Source organism: Aspergillus tanneri (assembly GCF_003426965.1).
Source record: "Aspergillus tanneri strain NIH1004 chromosome Unknown AapTan_7_pilon_pilon_pilon, whole genome shotgun sequence".
In the NCBI taxonomy this organism is placed as follows: Eukaryota; Fungi; Ascomycota; class Eurotiomycetes; order Eurotiales; family Aspergillaceae; genus Aspergillus; species Aspergillus tanneri.
Genome location: NW_022984634.1, coordinates 4,435,365 through 4,450,312, shown reverse-complemented (window position 1 = coordinate 4,450,312; position 14,948 = coordinate 4,435,365). Strand labels below are relative to the sequence as shown.

Sequence of the window (14,948 nt, the reverse complement as noted above, 5' to 3'; positions counted from 1 at the left end):
ACAGTTTTGGATATGCCTGTATTCGACTGCTTTGCAGCTTTGCTATTGTGCAGTCGACATGCGGAGGCTCAAGACGATGATACTTAATGGTATGGCGACGAAGATTATTCATCTTGCATGCTCCGACGGAAGCCGACTTCCTCTATCCGTGCTTGTGGGATATCGTAAGATGTCTCTTTTTCGGCAGCCGTTTCGTCCATCGGTGTCGGTAAACTGGATTTGTCGATATCGGATCCGTAAGGGTGGTTGCCGACTCCGAGACCGAATATGCTGATTATTATGTTAGCGTACATCTTATTTTTGCAGAGGTATTTTCCCTGATACTTGGTTTCAGAATTCAATTTTTCCTTCTTCTAGTCCTTTCTATCGCTGGAAGGAACATGGGAGACACAACTGGGAAATATGAGGGAATGGTCTATTGTGGCTTAAGGTGTGATGATGGCTGGCTGGGTCTAACGTCAACACGGCACTTCATATAAACAAGTCGAAGCATTTAATTTTCTGTCTTGAGGAGGGCCGCGAGAAAGCTGCTACTTTCTTGAACAAACCCAATGAAACGAAACGCTCGAATATAAGGTCTTGCGTAGTCACACAAATGACATCTCGTAGAGGATAAACAACCCGCCCCACCCCTCCTCTTCCCCCTCCCACTCACACAGAAAGCAGCAGCCTTGAGTCTTGAATCATGCCAGTCGTAAATATATTACCATCAAGCCGGGACAATCCAAAGAAAAGCTCCAGCTAGAATGTTCTCCACCCCGAGAGTGAAATACATCCATGGCAACTTCGGATCGACTGTTAGCGGCGAAACAGTCATAGCTATCAACGCCCCGGCCGATACAGCAGACAGGTATACGGCCATAATCAGCGATTTCATTGACTTGGGAGCTTGCGTATAGGCATATTCAACACCTGCCACGGAGGCAAGTATCTCTGAGATAGCGACCAAGACGTACGCAGGAGACTGGAGGAACACAGAAACCCGATTCGGGACCTCCCCGCCCATGCAGTCCGGTGCTCTCGGGTGGTCGTAGCAAGGCGGGGCAGCGTAAATAGTTCGCTGAACAAAGGCCGCATAGAGCATTGAAAGGCCGCATATCAGGAACCCCATTTTAATTCTATCCACATGACGAATAGATACACCCAGCCTTCGCAGGAAAGGAAATACAACGCGGTCTAGGATAGGGAGAAGAATCAAGACCGTTATAGGGTCTATGTTCGGCATAATATCATTAGGAACTCCGTGCGTCTCCATGGTTGCGGCCTGGGAGATGAAATTTGTTAGAAACTGTAGATAGGCTGCCCAGTAGATCGGATATAGGATAAAGATTTTGCATGAATCGAGAGCCCTTCGCAAGTCGTCAATGAATGAATCATCCCAGGGGAGCCTTCTCGTTGATGCTTGTTCTGTTTGGTAGCTTGGTCTTGCATAGTCCAGATTGCCCTTGTAGTTGATACCAATCCACAATGCCTTGCAGGCGTTGAAGATTATAGAGCTATCAGGGTCCCGGCTTATACATAGATGTTTGCTGGCGAGGACTATTATAAATCCAATAAAAAAGACTATCGCTGACAAAGAAAAAGCGGCTGAAAAGCCATACTCTTTCTCGATTATTGTTATGAGTAGAGGTGAAAAAGAGCCTATATTAATATACAAGAAAAACGTTGTGAATATACTTATGACTATATTAGTATTCACGGCAGACTAGGTAATTGAGGCTAGGATAGATACCTCTGAATTGTCAGATCTCTATCGATGATAACTTCCTCCCCTGATTTCAAAACGCGTCTGGATTCCCTGGGACCATTGTATTGCTCTGCGATTAGTGAACTGACGTTAGTTTTAATACCACCGGTGCCAATACCAATTAAGAATAACGACACTAGCAATCCGGGTAGTGATATTCCTATCTCCTGGGCAATTGGCAATGAAGATAGAAACAAAGTGGTCAATCCACAGAGGTACACCGACGAGGAATAAATAATAGTTTTCACCCTTCCGATATACTGTTCTGCAACGACGGCGCCGACTACTGGAGTGATATAGCACCACAGCATAAACGCCTGATTTACCATGGTCGCAGATGCCTGTCCAAGTCCTACTCATGTTAGACTGCGGCATAAATCATATGTAGGTATCGTCCTACCGATTACGCCCGGTCGTAATGGATCATTCCTGGGATTTTGGATGTAGTTCTGCATTGGTGCAACGGTGCCAAAATAAGCAAATCTTTCGCACAGCTCGATTGTGGCAATGAGCCAGACTGAAAGAGGAAGTGAATCCGCGATTCTCCTCAACCCGTTATTAGGCTTCGTGATCGACAAAGTGGTCCCTTCATCATCCGCTGCCCCATCGAACCTAGCGGAGAGAAGTGGGGTGCGTTCGCCTTCAACGGATGTCGTCGTTGTGGGCTCGCCAGTCAACATGATGAATCTTCAAGTTAAAGTGACTGGGGGGAGTACAAGTGAGCGAGTATTTTAAAAGACACGCGAAAGACGGTCAAGGTGATTCGAGTCAGGGGGTTAATTGCTTACCTAACCTGAGGCATCATTCCTCGAAAAATACCGCTAGGGCAGCAAAACAATTCCGTTACCCTTCTAACCCTAACTGGTAAGTTTATTCCTTTAGGAGACGTAAAGAGACTACCGACTAGGATAAACCCACCTACGGAGCGCTCCATGGTTTATCTTTCGAGAGGTGATTACTAATGTGTGCGAAGCCGCCGAACAAAGACGCCGGGCTTGTATCATGAGGTTTTCTTAGCGTGGACCAAAAGGATGCAGCAGTCAAGTCAAGGGATCATCAACATCCGAATCAGTAAGGAAGGCTCCAACGAAGAAGCAATATAAGGAGACAAATGTCTCCTCCACTCTATTCCAAACTAGTCTTTTACGTAGGAAGCTTGAAATTCCAATTTGAAGTAGCAATATGCCCGTACCAAAGTCGATCATTATCGTTGGATCCGGGGTCTTTGGGTGTACGTACGGAGTATTCCTACGAAAGCGATCGCTAGCTACTGGCGAAGGATACTGACTAATTCTTTACATTCTGAAAGTATCCATTGCCCACGCGATGTCCCAGAATGCCGAGTTCGCGAATACCAAGATCACCCTGATCGACAGTTGGAATTTCGAGCCGCACGGGCTCTCATCCTCAATCCCTAATCCCAGCGCGGCGAATTCCGACACTTCTCGCATTATTCGCAGTGACTACTCACACAAGATCTACGCCACGCTCGCCCGCGAGGCACAGCAGAGATGGAAGGCAGAATGGGGCGCAGATGGACGCTACCGCAACCAGAGCATCGTGATGATTGGGGAGGGTCACTCCATGAAGCAGCCGATGAAAGCGTGCGAGAGTCTCAACTATGTCAAGCACGCCTATGCCCAAAGTTATGAGCGAGCGGGGCATAACAGCAACATTGTCCACACCCTTGATTCGGAGTCAGCCGTGTGGAAGGCACTCGGACTCAGTACTCCGGATGAGGCTAGTCAAATTGAGGACGGTTCGGAGTTGAGGGGATACCGAAACCACGATTGCGGATGGGCGGAAAGCGGGGCCACGATGGCTTGGCTGCGTCAGAAAACCATTCATTCGGATCGCATCGAAATCCATATTGGTCAAGTCGTCGGCTTGCGGTTCTGTTCGGATTCGGAGTCCGACTCTCACGTCAACTCCGAATTCCGAGTCTGCGGTGTCACCCTCGACGATGGAAGCCAATTGACCGCCGACTTGACAATTTTGGCTGCGGGCGCTCTGACACCCCGGCTGCTGGGATTCCCCACCTTGTGTGATGTCTACAGTGAGGTCGTGGCGTATGTCCAGCTATCGGAGACGGAACAGCGAGAGCTCGTTCGGAGACGGTTGCCTCTAATCGTTAATGTAGAAAGAAAGATTTTTGCTATTGGACCGGATAATCAGGGATTCTTGAAGTTGGCACGCTTCTCATGGAGCGGCTATCGGGATGTTCAAAAATTCGCAGGAGTGGATGTTGGTCCCCGAATTCAAACCGCACCTGAGGTGGAGGACGGTTACGGGACTTGTGCTGATATCGATCTGACAAAATCTAACCGGGAAGTGGAATCGACATTGCAGGACTACCGGAACTTTCTGACGGAACTCTTTCAGCCAAGGGATGGCGGAGACTTGGGGGTGTTGCATGGTATTACAGCTAGACCCTTTGCCCAGGTTCGCAGATGTTGGTATGCGGACACCGTTTCTACCGACTTCATCGTCGACTATCATCCAGCCTATGGGAAGAGCCTCTTCCTTGCCACTGGGGGCTCGGACCATGCTTTTAAGTTTCTCCCAGTATTGGGGGAGAGAATCTGCGAGCTGATCTTGCAGAGTTATGGCGGTAAAGCGGGACCAAATGAGTACATTGAGGACTTGCAACGCCTGTGGAAGTTTCCAGGAGTAGATAGCCACGCAAAACTGTAGATATGTCAAATGAAAGCAAAGTTGAGGCCATGATAATGACGGATCCAGTAAACGATAGAATCCGTAACCACATGCCGAATGAATGGAGCACTTTGCGTCCGAATTGCGGGCCGAGCAAGGCACCAATTTGGCGATCTGTAGTCTACAAGGATATTCCATAAATGTCGACTCCTCGAACGCATTAAATGGTATTATTACACCCACCAACAACCTTTAGAATCAGTGTCAACAGTTTTCCAATTTTCTAGCTGTTCGAGCTTTAGAAGTAAACATGGCCACCACCACCACCAGCCAAATATTCGTGAGCGAAGACTATAACCAAGACCCAAAGTGGTACGCGGTGGACAACTACACCCTATCGCATCTACAACCTCCATCTCGCCCAAACCATGCCTCCTTACAGCAGACGCTCGCGAACTCCGCAAAGCGCGGACTAGGGGACATCTCCGCCTTTCCCACGCAAGCAAAGTTCATGGCCCTCCAGTGTCAGCTTGGTGGTGTCAAGCACGCCTTAGAAGTGGGTACATTGGGGGGCTACACGGCAATTTACATCGCTAGCCTCAACCCGGACATTCGGATTGTCAGCATTGAAATAGACCCGAAAAGCGCAGAAATTGCGAGAGAAAATATTGCAGCAGCAGGTTATCAGGATCGGATTGAAGTTCTCGTCGGCGCAGCCATTGACCTGCTACCAATCCTTCAAGCAAAGGTGGATAGGGGAGAGCAGGAACGCTTTGGCTTCACCTTTATCGATGCCAATAAAGATGGCGGGTGGGATTACTTTGATTTTGCTGTGAAGATGAGTCGCCCGAAGGCCAGTATTATCGTGGATAACGTGGTGCGAGCTGGGGCTCTCGTGCAGGGAGACGCCATCAAGAATGATATTAATGTGCAGGCATCTCGTAGGACGGTCGAGAATGTAGGCAAGGATGACCGGGTTGACGCTGTGGTTTTGCAGACTTTGAGCGAGAAGAGCTATGACGGGTTTTTGATGGCGGTGGTGAAATGATGTATTTAACCGAGTCAAGTCCATGGTAGTTTAGAGATTTGCCCGAAATATTATCACAGTGGAAGAATGCCTCGCAGAACTTTCATAAATACTTCCATGATTCCATATTTTCATAATTTAAATATGGATCCCTATAGATGCGTGGTCAATTACAATATCGCGTTAGATTGGAATTACTAGTATACACCACAATGAAGAGAGTAAAGTCATGGTTGCTCTATCAAAGCGTCCTGAAGGCATCGTCATGTAGGCCCGCTAAGATTGTAAACTTGCAAAAGAGGCCACGGAATTCAATGGGTACATAGACCAGTATACATACTAGAAAAGGAATTTGGATTGAATTGTTGGTCATCAAGTTGGATTAAAAGATCTAGGGTAAAAATCAATGCAGCGGATATGCACATAATAAAACCTCCCAGCCCGCTCCCTTCATAACTGTACTTCAAATTGATCTTGGCAAAGCAAATAGAGTCCTGCCTCCAGAATTAGCAACAAAATTCTCTCAAGTAATAGACTTATGTGATATTCTTACCATAGGTACCTTCCCCATCCGTCCATCCTTTCACAACGTTTATGCCTGCCGCATGGCAAATGCTAGTAACTTTATCCTTGGGCCATTTCCCACTGGTAATGGCCCGGACTTTTTCTCCAGCGTGAACGTGGAACCTCTCATCGCCAATATCTAAGCTCATAGCCATTTTTGCAACGTAAAAGCTTTCATGCATGGATTTGACAGGATTCCACTTCCCGACAAATGTCCAATGCTGGGGCTTGAACACCTCAGAGCCAAGAATTTGGTTTGCATGCGATAGTCCGTTAAAAACGAACTTCCGGGATAGTTTGTTCGGCATGTCATACGCTTCGAGAATCTGCTCAACATCCTGACAACCATCCACTGCAATGATCATTTGTGGAGAGTGAGACGGAGATTCATTGGTCTGGAGGAAGTCTGCCAGGATGCTCGTTGCATCTTCTGGCTCGAAATTGGCGATGCTATTTCCTAGCCAGAGAAAGGTCGTTCGCACGGTAGCTCCGCTCTGCTTCAGCCATGACGCGCAGTCGTCATATGTACCCAGGAGCCCACGAATGGTGACATATGAAGCAAATGGAAGTTGTGTTTTGAGTTCGGTGATGCTACTTTGCAGGGCAGCGTGACTGACATCTAGTGCACAGTATTCCACGTGCTTTCTATTCTGCTCCAGGCAGCGCAGTACTGACACGGTCTTTTGAAGGTTGCTATATCTTGTCAGTCCGTGTTCATATTCGAGCTTCGTAGATCTTCTTGAATGACACTCACCCCGCACCAAGTTCTATCAATCTTTCGCCAGATGAGATCGAGCGTGTAAATTCATTTACATGCGTCTGGAGCAATTGTGTTTCCCGACGACGTGGATAGTACTCATCACTATTTAGTATCTCACTAAAAAGGTCCAGACCACAGTCGTTCCAGAGGAGAAGAGAAGGCAATTCTTTATCTTTAGCCCAAAGCCCAGCCAAGATTTGATGGTACAGGTCTGTACGAGAAGTCCGCTTGCGAATATCGAGGATTTGAGCGGGCCGTGTCTTGGGATAGGATACAGGAGAAGCGATCGGCGGATGGTCATATATGACAGGAGCGCTGCCGATGCTCATGACAGGTCCTTGTGCCTCACTCATTATGTTAATATGAGCATACAAGATGCTTGATTGAACGATTCAAGGGTCAAGCCATGGTGGAAATCGATCATATAGTAAGGTACACTTGGTATCAAATGTCTTTCCTGGGATCTCTCGGCTTGGAATCGGTTGTGTCGAACAGTAATGACCGAAGCCTTGACCATCGACGAAGTGCCGAATCCGACTATTGGTCTAGACTGTCCGAGCCGACGCCGACCTTTCATCTTACGGATGATGCAGTCGGCAATGCGAAAGATTCCACATCTGGAAAGGATCAAGGAGTAAGTGATATTTACTGTGGCTCTCTAATGCGTGTCTGGTCGCCTCATCATTGTAAGATGGTGTCGTTCTCAGTCTCATAATTTTGAAAACTATACGGAGGTTGCTGTTTTACAATATTTGTATGTGACGGGCAATGGCACATCTGGAAGCTATGATATAATCAACATGACTGACGAATGACTGTATTCATAATACTGAAGTATTCCACTACTACAGTAGAACGATTATCTGTGGAGTAATGCAAACTATTGGCAGTTTCTAGTCCCTGTAGACGCCCATTAGGCTGCTCCCTCAGCCTTCAACTGCTGTCCCGAATAAACCAGACCAGTCCTTCGCTGTTGAAATTGCAATGCAGTGATATTGTCATATAACGCGGGTCTCTCCGGCGTAACAAACGCCGGTAACGGACCGGCATGTGCCATCTTATGGGCTTTGAAGAAGTATGCAGCTGACCATCGTTCTGGTACAACTGCATCCTCAACGTCCTTTCCCTCAGGCGTAATATTCACCCGGTGCACGGCCGCCTTGATTACTCCATTCATCCATCTTTCGAAGGTCGCGCTCACATTGACAATCATCTCATTGGGCTGTTCTCTAGCGACCTCGATATAATGACCTTGTCGAAGAGGGTCTTCGACCTCCAAGCCCCCAACACCGTCTTGGAATAATAAAGTAATCAGTCCGAAGTCAGTATGTGGCCAAATCCGAGCGGTATCGCCCGTTCTTAGTTCTGCAGCAGGTATCTCAGGATAGTGGAGCAGTCGGAGCTCACTCCCGTCGGGAACGCACATGCTACGGAGAGTGTCTTTCGGTAGCTCGAGGCCAATTTCCAACGCTTCCATGAGGTCAAGGCAGAAGCTTTGCCCTCTGGCATAGTATGACTCCATGAAAGCACGCCATCCGGGGATGTCTTGCTCATCAGGCCACCTCGTTGGAAACTGGGTGTCGGCTGGCGGTCCGATATCGTAATGTTCCTTTATACGCGTTAGTTCCCGGCTGATCTTAGAAGACGAGAAATCGGTACCGACTTTTGCATCTTTAAGCTTGCCAGATGGTCTTTCGGTTTGCTCTCCGTATAGCTTTGACGTTGACTCCACACCTATTCCACTCCATCCTCGTTGAGGATTAGGCCCTGGCGGATGGGCAGCTTTCTGTTTCAACTCATCCGGCAACCGATAAAAGCGCTTGACCTATCGAGTGTCAACATTTCCTACATAGCCTATCGGCCGGCTTTGGCGTAACGAAATTAGGCCAAGCGGATGTCTTCTTACTTCATCGAATAGTTGCTGGATCAACTCATCGGAGAGACCATGATTGACCAGCTTGACGAATCCGAACCTCTTGAGACCTTCTACTAAGCCCTGAGCAAGTGTGATCCGCTTGTCAATGTCCCCTTCCGTGAAATCCGCCCAGTCAAGTGTAGGAATCTTTGGGGGGTCACTAAGCACTGTCATCATTAGACTGTAGAGATCGAGGTGCCGCTGTCAGCGCAAAACAGATCGAGCGACAAACGCAGCGGTGAAAACGGCATTGTTGGGGGCATTTCTACTGTCTGGAAATTGAAAAAAAATTTTATTGCCGAATTGACGGCGCCTTGGAAATGTGTCATTCGGAGGCTGGTAAGATGAATCGGATCGGAGACGGCGATATGGGGCCACAGATGCACTTCGACTTTAGTTGGACAGGTCGGAGTGCCGTGTCCGCCTCATTCCGAACCACCAACTCTCATGATGGGCACAGTTACATATATATCTGGGAGCATTGGCCAATGTCACACTTCATTGTGAAGCTGAAAGATGTTGAAAATCATTTTACTTGTAAAATGGGGTACCATGCTTAAATTAGATTGTAGGACTGGGAACGTAACATATATGGCAACCCAGCTATTCCGGTAGTTGACCAATTAGGGCAAATTCCATTCCGATTCCGAAAGCGCGTGACTTAGCTCGCAGCAAAGCTCTCACCGTACCATCTTCGTGGCATATTTAACTATTTTGCTCTGTAGCTTTATCGGATGTGTAAGTCTAGTACTTAGGTCTATGTACAATCGTGATCGCAACTTGGAAAGTCCATCCTTCAGCAATAACCATGACCGCGACAGACGACTCGACAGAGAAGTCGGAGACAACGACTCTACAGGCAGCAGATGTTTCTGCAACGGACCTCGATCCTGACCTACCTCGTGTTCTGGCGAAGGTCCCAGGAACTGTATGGGTGGTAGCTTTCATTGCCGCAGCAGAGCGATTCACATACTGGGGCATCACAACTCCCTGGCGTGAGTGAAGTGGGACAAAATATTTCGTGGGTCTCATATTAACATGCCGGACAGAGAACTACATGCAAAACCCCTCTGGACATAAGAGTTTACCGGGGGCATTAGGCCTGGGTGAAGCGAAGGCATCCACAATATACAATGTCTTCATGTTTTTCTCCTATTTAACACCAATTCCTTTCGCGATTATCTCGGACGTCTATCTTGGTCGTTATCGGACATTGCGCCTAAGTTTGATGTGAGTTCCAGGGCTGCTATTCAGTCTTCGAGCACTTTCTAATCCTTGTAAAGCTTCTACTTAATCGGGTGCGTAATTTTAATTGCTACCTCGGTGAGCTCCGCCACAGAGTATAGGGTCACTTTTGGCGGGTTAATTGCAGCCATGGTTCTCATTGGATTGGCGGTAGGGGGCGTGAGGGCGACGGTGACACCTCTCATGAGTGAGTCTGACCATCTTTAAAGCGACACCTTACTCACCATGTTGAAATCAGTGGACCAGTATGCACCGACCGAAGTTAAGGTGACAACGTTACCCAACGGCAAGCAGGTTGTATATGATCGTGGTCTAACAACGCAGTACATATACAACGCACAATACTGGTAAATTAACTTCGTCCTTTTCATTTACTCGTTTACTAAGGTAAATAAGGCTCGTCAATATTGCAAGTCTATCAGCGATCCCGACAACATTTATAGAGAAGAACGTTTCCTTCTGGGCAGCCTATCTTCTCCCCAGCTGCTTTCTTGCCGCTGGACTTGTCTTTCTTATTCTAGGACAGAAGCGGTTTCGTAAGTTGCTCCACCAATTAGACGTGAGCAGCTGATACTAACTTTTCGGTAGGCAAACTTCCACCAACCGGTAATATTCTACCGAAGGCAGGAAGTGTGCTCTCCTGTGCCATCCGTGGCCGCTTCCAGCTAGATGCTGCCATGCCATCTTACCAACGGGAGCATTTCGCCAAGGACGTTTCATGGGACGAAACCTTTGTGAATGAGATCCGGCGCGGACTAGTGGCTTGTCGAGTCATGTAAGTGACGTGCCCCTGTACATGCGCGTCCCCTAGAGCTTTCACTCACACATCCACCGTAGACTAGGGTTCATTCTATTCTTCACCTGCCTCAGCCAGGCATCCAATAATCTGATTTCTCAAGCAGGGCAAATGAAAACCTATGGAATCCCGAACGACACTATCACCGCGATGAATCCTATATTCTGCGTCATAATGGGTCCAGTTATCCAAAAAGGGTTATACCCCTTGCTGAACAAGAAAAACGTAAAGTTTCAGTCAATCACACGCATGGCAATGGGATTCATTACGATGAGCGCATCAATGGCATTTGCTGCTGGGGTTCAGAAGATTATCTACAACACTGGCCCCTGTTATGACCGGCCTCTTGCGTGCCCTGGGGCTGAGGGTGGTCGGATCCCAAACCAGGTCAACGTGTTTCTTCAGACTCCAACATATATCATCCTTGCCGTCGCAGAAATTTTCTCCTTTGTGACCCTGTCGGAATACACCTATACGAAGGCCCCGACTGACATGAAAGCTGTGGTCCAAGCGCTCGGTCAACTAGGTGCGGCGGCAGGGTCGGCGATTGGTATCGCGATCACTCCGTTAGCTCACGATCCCAGCCTGATATGGATGTATACCGGGCTAGCGGTAGCTATGTTCCTTGTGGCGGTTGTTTTCTGGATTCTGTTCAAGAAATACAATGCAATTGATCGGGAGGATAAATGAGGAGGGAGAATCTGTGTAGTCCTTCCCTCAATAACATGTTTTGCCCTACCTATATAGATGTGTTCACAAGACAGATTTTTGTATCATCTGAGGCCTATACCGGGTTCTATCTGTAAACGGTTTGGATAGTTATAACCCTATGGTAGAGTGCTTGGTAGTTATGCGGGTTATACTCTAATATATATGTTAACGTCTTGGACGCAGTTGCCATTCTCAATGTTGTGAATCTACAGTAGGTCAGAGGAATTGGCATTGAATAGAGTGAACTAAGCCATTGAATTGGATGAGCGAACTTAGTTAGTATACAGGAATTTCGTCTGTGGGAAGACATATATAAGCGAGGACTTTGCCGATCCATTCGGATAATCCTCGGGCCGATCCTATTTCATAATGTCACGGGCTAGTAGCCGGTTCAACCTATATAATAGATTTGGACTAAAAGAACTCGCTGAAGAGCTTCTATCTGCGGCCGTCGGCGGCCGAACAGGTAAATGTGTGTGCGAGGTAAACGAGATCACGTGATCGGGAGAGTTCTACACGACCTCGCGAGTGCCCCGTATACAGGCTCGAGCACTTTGCGGGCCCTGCCCGCTACACATAACACTCAATAATATATGATCAAAACAACTAATATATTCTTGCCACGACGTTTCCTTCATGATGGTTCTAACGATCTACATCGTAGATCGCGTCTACAATGCTGATTATTAAATTATTAATAGAACAATTATTCATCGTTTCTGAGCCAAAGGGTAGTTAATTTTGGTGTAAATTTATGATCGATTCGTCGTTCTTTCTGCCCAAGGCGGTGTGGAGTCGTTTTCAACGCGTCCAGGGAGCCACGGAGTTCGAACTCGAGACTCAAAACACACCACAGCGTGCATTTCATAATCTAGATGCGTGGTCTTACCGCCTTAATAGGCTGAAGTGTGTCAAAGAAAGACGCAACCGCTTCCGTATTCTCTAAATCGCAGACAACGCTGATATATCCGTCCGGTCGCACCACTGCGACACAATCGTGATTTCGGTCGAGACCACACCGTTGATATGCCTCTCCATGACCATCATGATAGCTTTCATCGTCCGCATAAACGTTCCAGTAGTTCCATCCCCACCTGGAACTCCATGGATGAAAGGCTTCATGGAAGTCCTCGAGCTCCACATCAGCGCGTCGGGCCGAGTGGATGGTTATGGTCTCAATAAAGAACTCTCCTGACCCCCCTTGCGGGAGGGACACCTCGACGTCTAATTTAGACTTAGCCAGCCATCCCCCGAACTGGTTGAGTCGCGACATGGTGTATTCTTGAGAAACGTCGCCAGGAAACACGAGAATGCGAAACTTCCCATCAGCTCGCAATCGTTGATGGATGCGGATAGGCACCCCATCAGATTGGTTTACTACTTGGAAATCCGGGAGACGCAGACCAGGGACCAACCCTCTTTGTAATGACTGGACATCGACATCTTCAGTAATCAGGAGCGAGGGAGGATACCTGATGCCTATTCCTGTGGTGAATCTCTGCCCTTTCAGGTAGGCATCGAGAAAGTCCGCGTGGTTGGAGGCATGTTGCTTTGCAAAGTGCTTTAGATAGTCACGGTCGAAGTTGATCAAAGCTTCTGCGACTGGCTTGCGTTCGCTCTCATACGTTGCTAGAATTTCCCGACCACACTGGTGTTCTAGGCATGCTCGAAGCTTCCAGCCAATGTTGTATGCTTTGGAGACTTCTAGTTAGCATGCTTGCTTTCCTATGATCCCAGAAAGACGCAAGGCTTCGCATGAACTGTATGCTAAGGGGCTCTAACATACCGTCTTGAATGCTGGTATTCATACCCTGACCGGCCTTTGGGGAGTGCGTGTCTATAAAGGTTAGCGGTCGCTGGTTGGCAGCCCCATCACTTCTAGACGATACTCACGAACCGAGTCGCCAGCCAGGAAGACCCGATCATGGCGAGCAAATTCGTTGGCAACCCGCTGTCCAACGCGATAGGCTGACCACCAAGCACACTCTGCAGCCTCCATAGTATAGGGGAACATGATCGCGCGTGCGGCATCAAGCAGATCATCCACCTTTAGGTCATGTCGCGCCAATCCAGATGCAGCATCTGGATTGACAGCGTCAATCTGGATATAGAATCGGACAAGCCTGTCTTCACGGGGCACAGACATGACGGTACCCTTCGAGGAATGAATGACGGCCACCTTGCGGATATCTGGGAAGCTTGTCTTGGGGACTATGTCCATTACGCCTAGCATGATTTTAGAAGTCAGGGTCGCCTGGTAGTTCGTGGCTCGCTTCGTTACATACCCCATGTTGAATCAGTTAAATCCCCAATAAATGAGATACCGAGACGTTGTCGAATCCAGCTGCGCGCCCCATCACATCCCAAGACGTATTTAGCGTGGATGGTCTCTTTTACGATCTCCGGGCGCTTTGTCTTTTCCGTATTAGCTCTGGATTTATTGTAGACTGAAGGTACTTACACTATCTTGCTGGGCATGCATGGGTTGCCATAACAGTCCTGGATCTGACCCATCTTCCGAAGTTTCAAGTGATACAGTGATCGGGTATGCCTCTGGATTGTCTACTTGATCGAGGTCGATATCCATATGCACCGGCTGCTTTCTCCATTCCACTTCGATGCTACTACGCTTGTGTAGATTCTGGATCATATGGTGTCCAATCCTACCTGAATTGATGGCAATGCCATGAGCAAATTTCGTCTCCCTTTCGCGAGAGACCGGGAACCGATGATTAGGATGTGTTCATACCTTGATGCAAAGAGACTTCTCGAGGCTTTCCAAGCTCAGGTATGCGGTCCGGGATTATACACGCACGGGAAAGACCCCCCGCTAGGTCAGAATTCCAAAGGGTAATTTCCTCGACTCTATGGGCCTCATTGCGAATACTATCGCCAATTCCGAAGCTATCCAGAACCTCCAGGGAAATGCTTTTTAACCCGTCGGCTTTGCCTGCCTCTACAATCCCGTCTTTCTTGTCGATAATACGGACATTCAATCGACTCCCAAGAAAACAATTTGCCGCGGTGAGACTTGACGCCGAGGACATTAGTTCCAGCCAAATTTGGGCAAATGGCGCCAACTTACCCGGCAGGGCCTGCTCCGACGATAAGTACGTCAACGTAGTCCGATCGCGAACCCATCTTGTGATGGCTGTAAGCTTCGATATTTTCTAAAGGCTTGCTGACATCATCTGCCCGAAAACTTTGGTGAATTGCGTTTTTATATGTTGGTAACTTGTCGGGATCATCTCTTACTACAGGAATGCTTCTCCGAATCGTTCGGGCCGACTGTCGGACTTCACCCTTTAGTAGTGTTCGGCGACGTTTGTCCTCCCCGAAGTACGTCGCATCACGAACAAAATTATCGTAACCTATTTGCAATTATCGCTAGGCTGGGGATGGTTTATCCTAGCATTTGATTGATTCCCTGTCCTTCCTCTTCGCCTCATTTCTTTTGGGTCAGCAATCGCTTCCACACACATCGTTACATAAACTTGCAAATCCAGGAAGATACCATCAATACCGTGT

At 48.0% G+C, this 14,948-nt stretch overlaps 7 protein-coding genes across 7 annotated transcripts; 3 read left to right on the top strand and 4 right to left on the bottom strand.

The window, feature by feature from the left end:
- Positions 1 to 104: 104 nt before the first annotated feature.
- ATNIH1004_008063 (uncharacterized protein) lies at positions 105 to 2,427 on the bottom strand (the record flags this gene model as incomplete). The annotated part of the gene is made up of 4 exons (XM_033572676.1): positions 105 to 270; positions 774 to 1,264; positions 1,996 to 2,099; positions 2,148 to 2,427. 4 exons carry the CDS (start codon positions 2,425 to 2,427, stop codon positions 105 to 107), a joined length of 1,041 nt encoding a protein of 346 aa, XP_033425991.1.
- Positions 2,428 to 2,929: 502 nt separating this feature from the next.
- Positions 2,930 to 4,441, top strand: fmpA (fructosyl amino acid oxidase fsqB; the record flags this gene model as incomplete). Its single annotated transcript, XM_033572675.1, has 2 exons — positions 2,930 to 2,978; positions 3,057 to 4,441. 2 exons carry the CDS (start codon positions 2,930 to 2,932, stop codon positions 4,439 to 4,441), a joined length of 1,434 nt encoding a protein of 477 aa, XP_033425990.1.
- A 271-nt stretch (positions 4,442 to 4,712) lies between these two features.
- On the top strand, positions 4,713 to 5,450 carry ATNIH1004_008061 (O-methyltransferase; the record flags this gene model as incomplete). Its single annotated transcript, XM_033572674.1, has 1 exon — positions 4,713 to 5,450. One exon carries the CDS (start codon positions 4,713 to 4,715, stop codon positions 5,448 to 5,450), a length of 738 nt encoding a protein of 245 aa, XP_033425989.1.
- Positions 5,451 to 5,965: 515 nt separating this feature from the next.
- On the bottom strand, positions 5,966 to 7,106 carry ATNIH1004_008060 (class I SAM-dependent methyltransferase; the record flags this gene model as incomplete). Its single annotated transcript, XM_033572673.1, has 2 exons — positions 5,966 to 6,686; positions 6,748 to 7,106. The coding sequence occupies 2 exons, from the start codon at positions 7,104 to 7,106 to the stop codon at positions 5,966 to 5,968; spliced, it is 1,080 nt and encodes a 359-aa protein (XP_033425988.1).
- Positions 7,107 to 7,666: 560 nt separating this feature from the next.
- On the bottom strand, positions 7,667 to 8,845 carry ATNIH1004_008059 (isopenicillin N synthase family dioxygenase; the record flags this gene model as incomplete). Its single annotated transcript, XM_033572672.1, has 2 exons — positions 7,667 to 8,578; positions 8,660 to 8,845. The coding sequence occupies 2 exons, from the start codon at positions 8,843 to 8,845 to the stop codon at positions 7,667 to 7,669; spliced, it is 1,098 nt and encodes a 365-aa protein (XP_033425987.1).
- Positions 8,846 to 9,476: 631 nt separating this feature from the next.
- PTR2 (peptide transporter ptr2) lies at positions 9,477 to 11,399 on the top strand (the record flags this gene model as incomplete). Its single annotated transcript, XM_033572671.1, has 7 exons — positions 9,477 to 9,663; positions 9,718 to 9,898; positions 9,952 to 10,100; positions 10,152 to 10,260; positions 10,310 to 10,449; positions 10,502 to 10,688; positions 10,751 to 11,399. The coding sequence occupies 7 exons, from the start codon at positions 9,477 to 9,479 to the stop codon at positions 11,397 to 11,399; spliced, it is 1,602 nt and encodes a 533-aa protein (XP_033425986.1).
- An 892-nt stretch (positions 11,400 to 12,291) lies between these two features.
- fmpF (phenol 2-monooxygenase fsqG) lies at positions 12,292 to 14,561 on the bottom strand (the record flags this gene model as incomplete). Its single annotated transcript, XM_033572670.1, has 7 exons — positions 12,292 to 13,112; positions 13,207 to 13,257; positions 13,314 to 13,646; positions 13,706 to 13,820; positions 13,882 to 14,087; positions 14,170 to 14,450; positions 14,506 to 14,561. 7 exons carry the CDS (start codon positions 14,559 to 14,561, stop codon positions 12,292 to 12,294), a joined length of 1,863 nt encoding a protein of 620 aa, XP_033425985.1.
- Between the last annotated feature and the right edge of the window lie 387 nt (positions 14,562 to 14,948).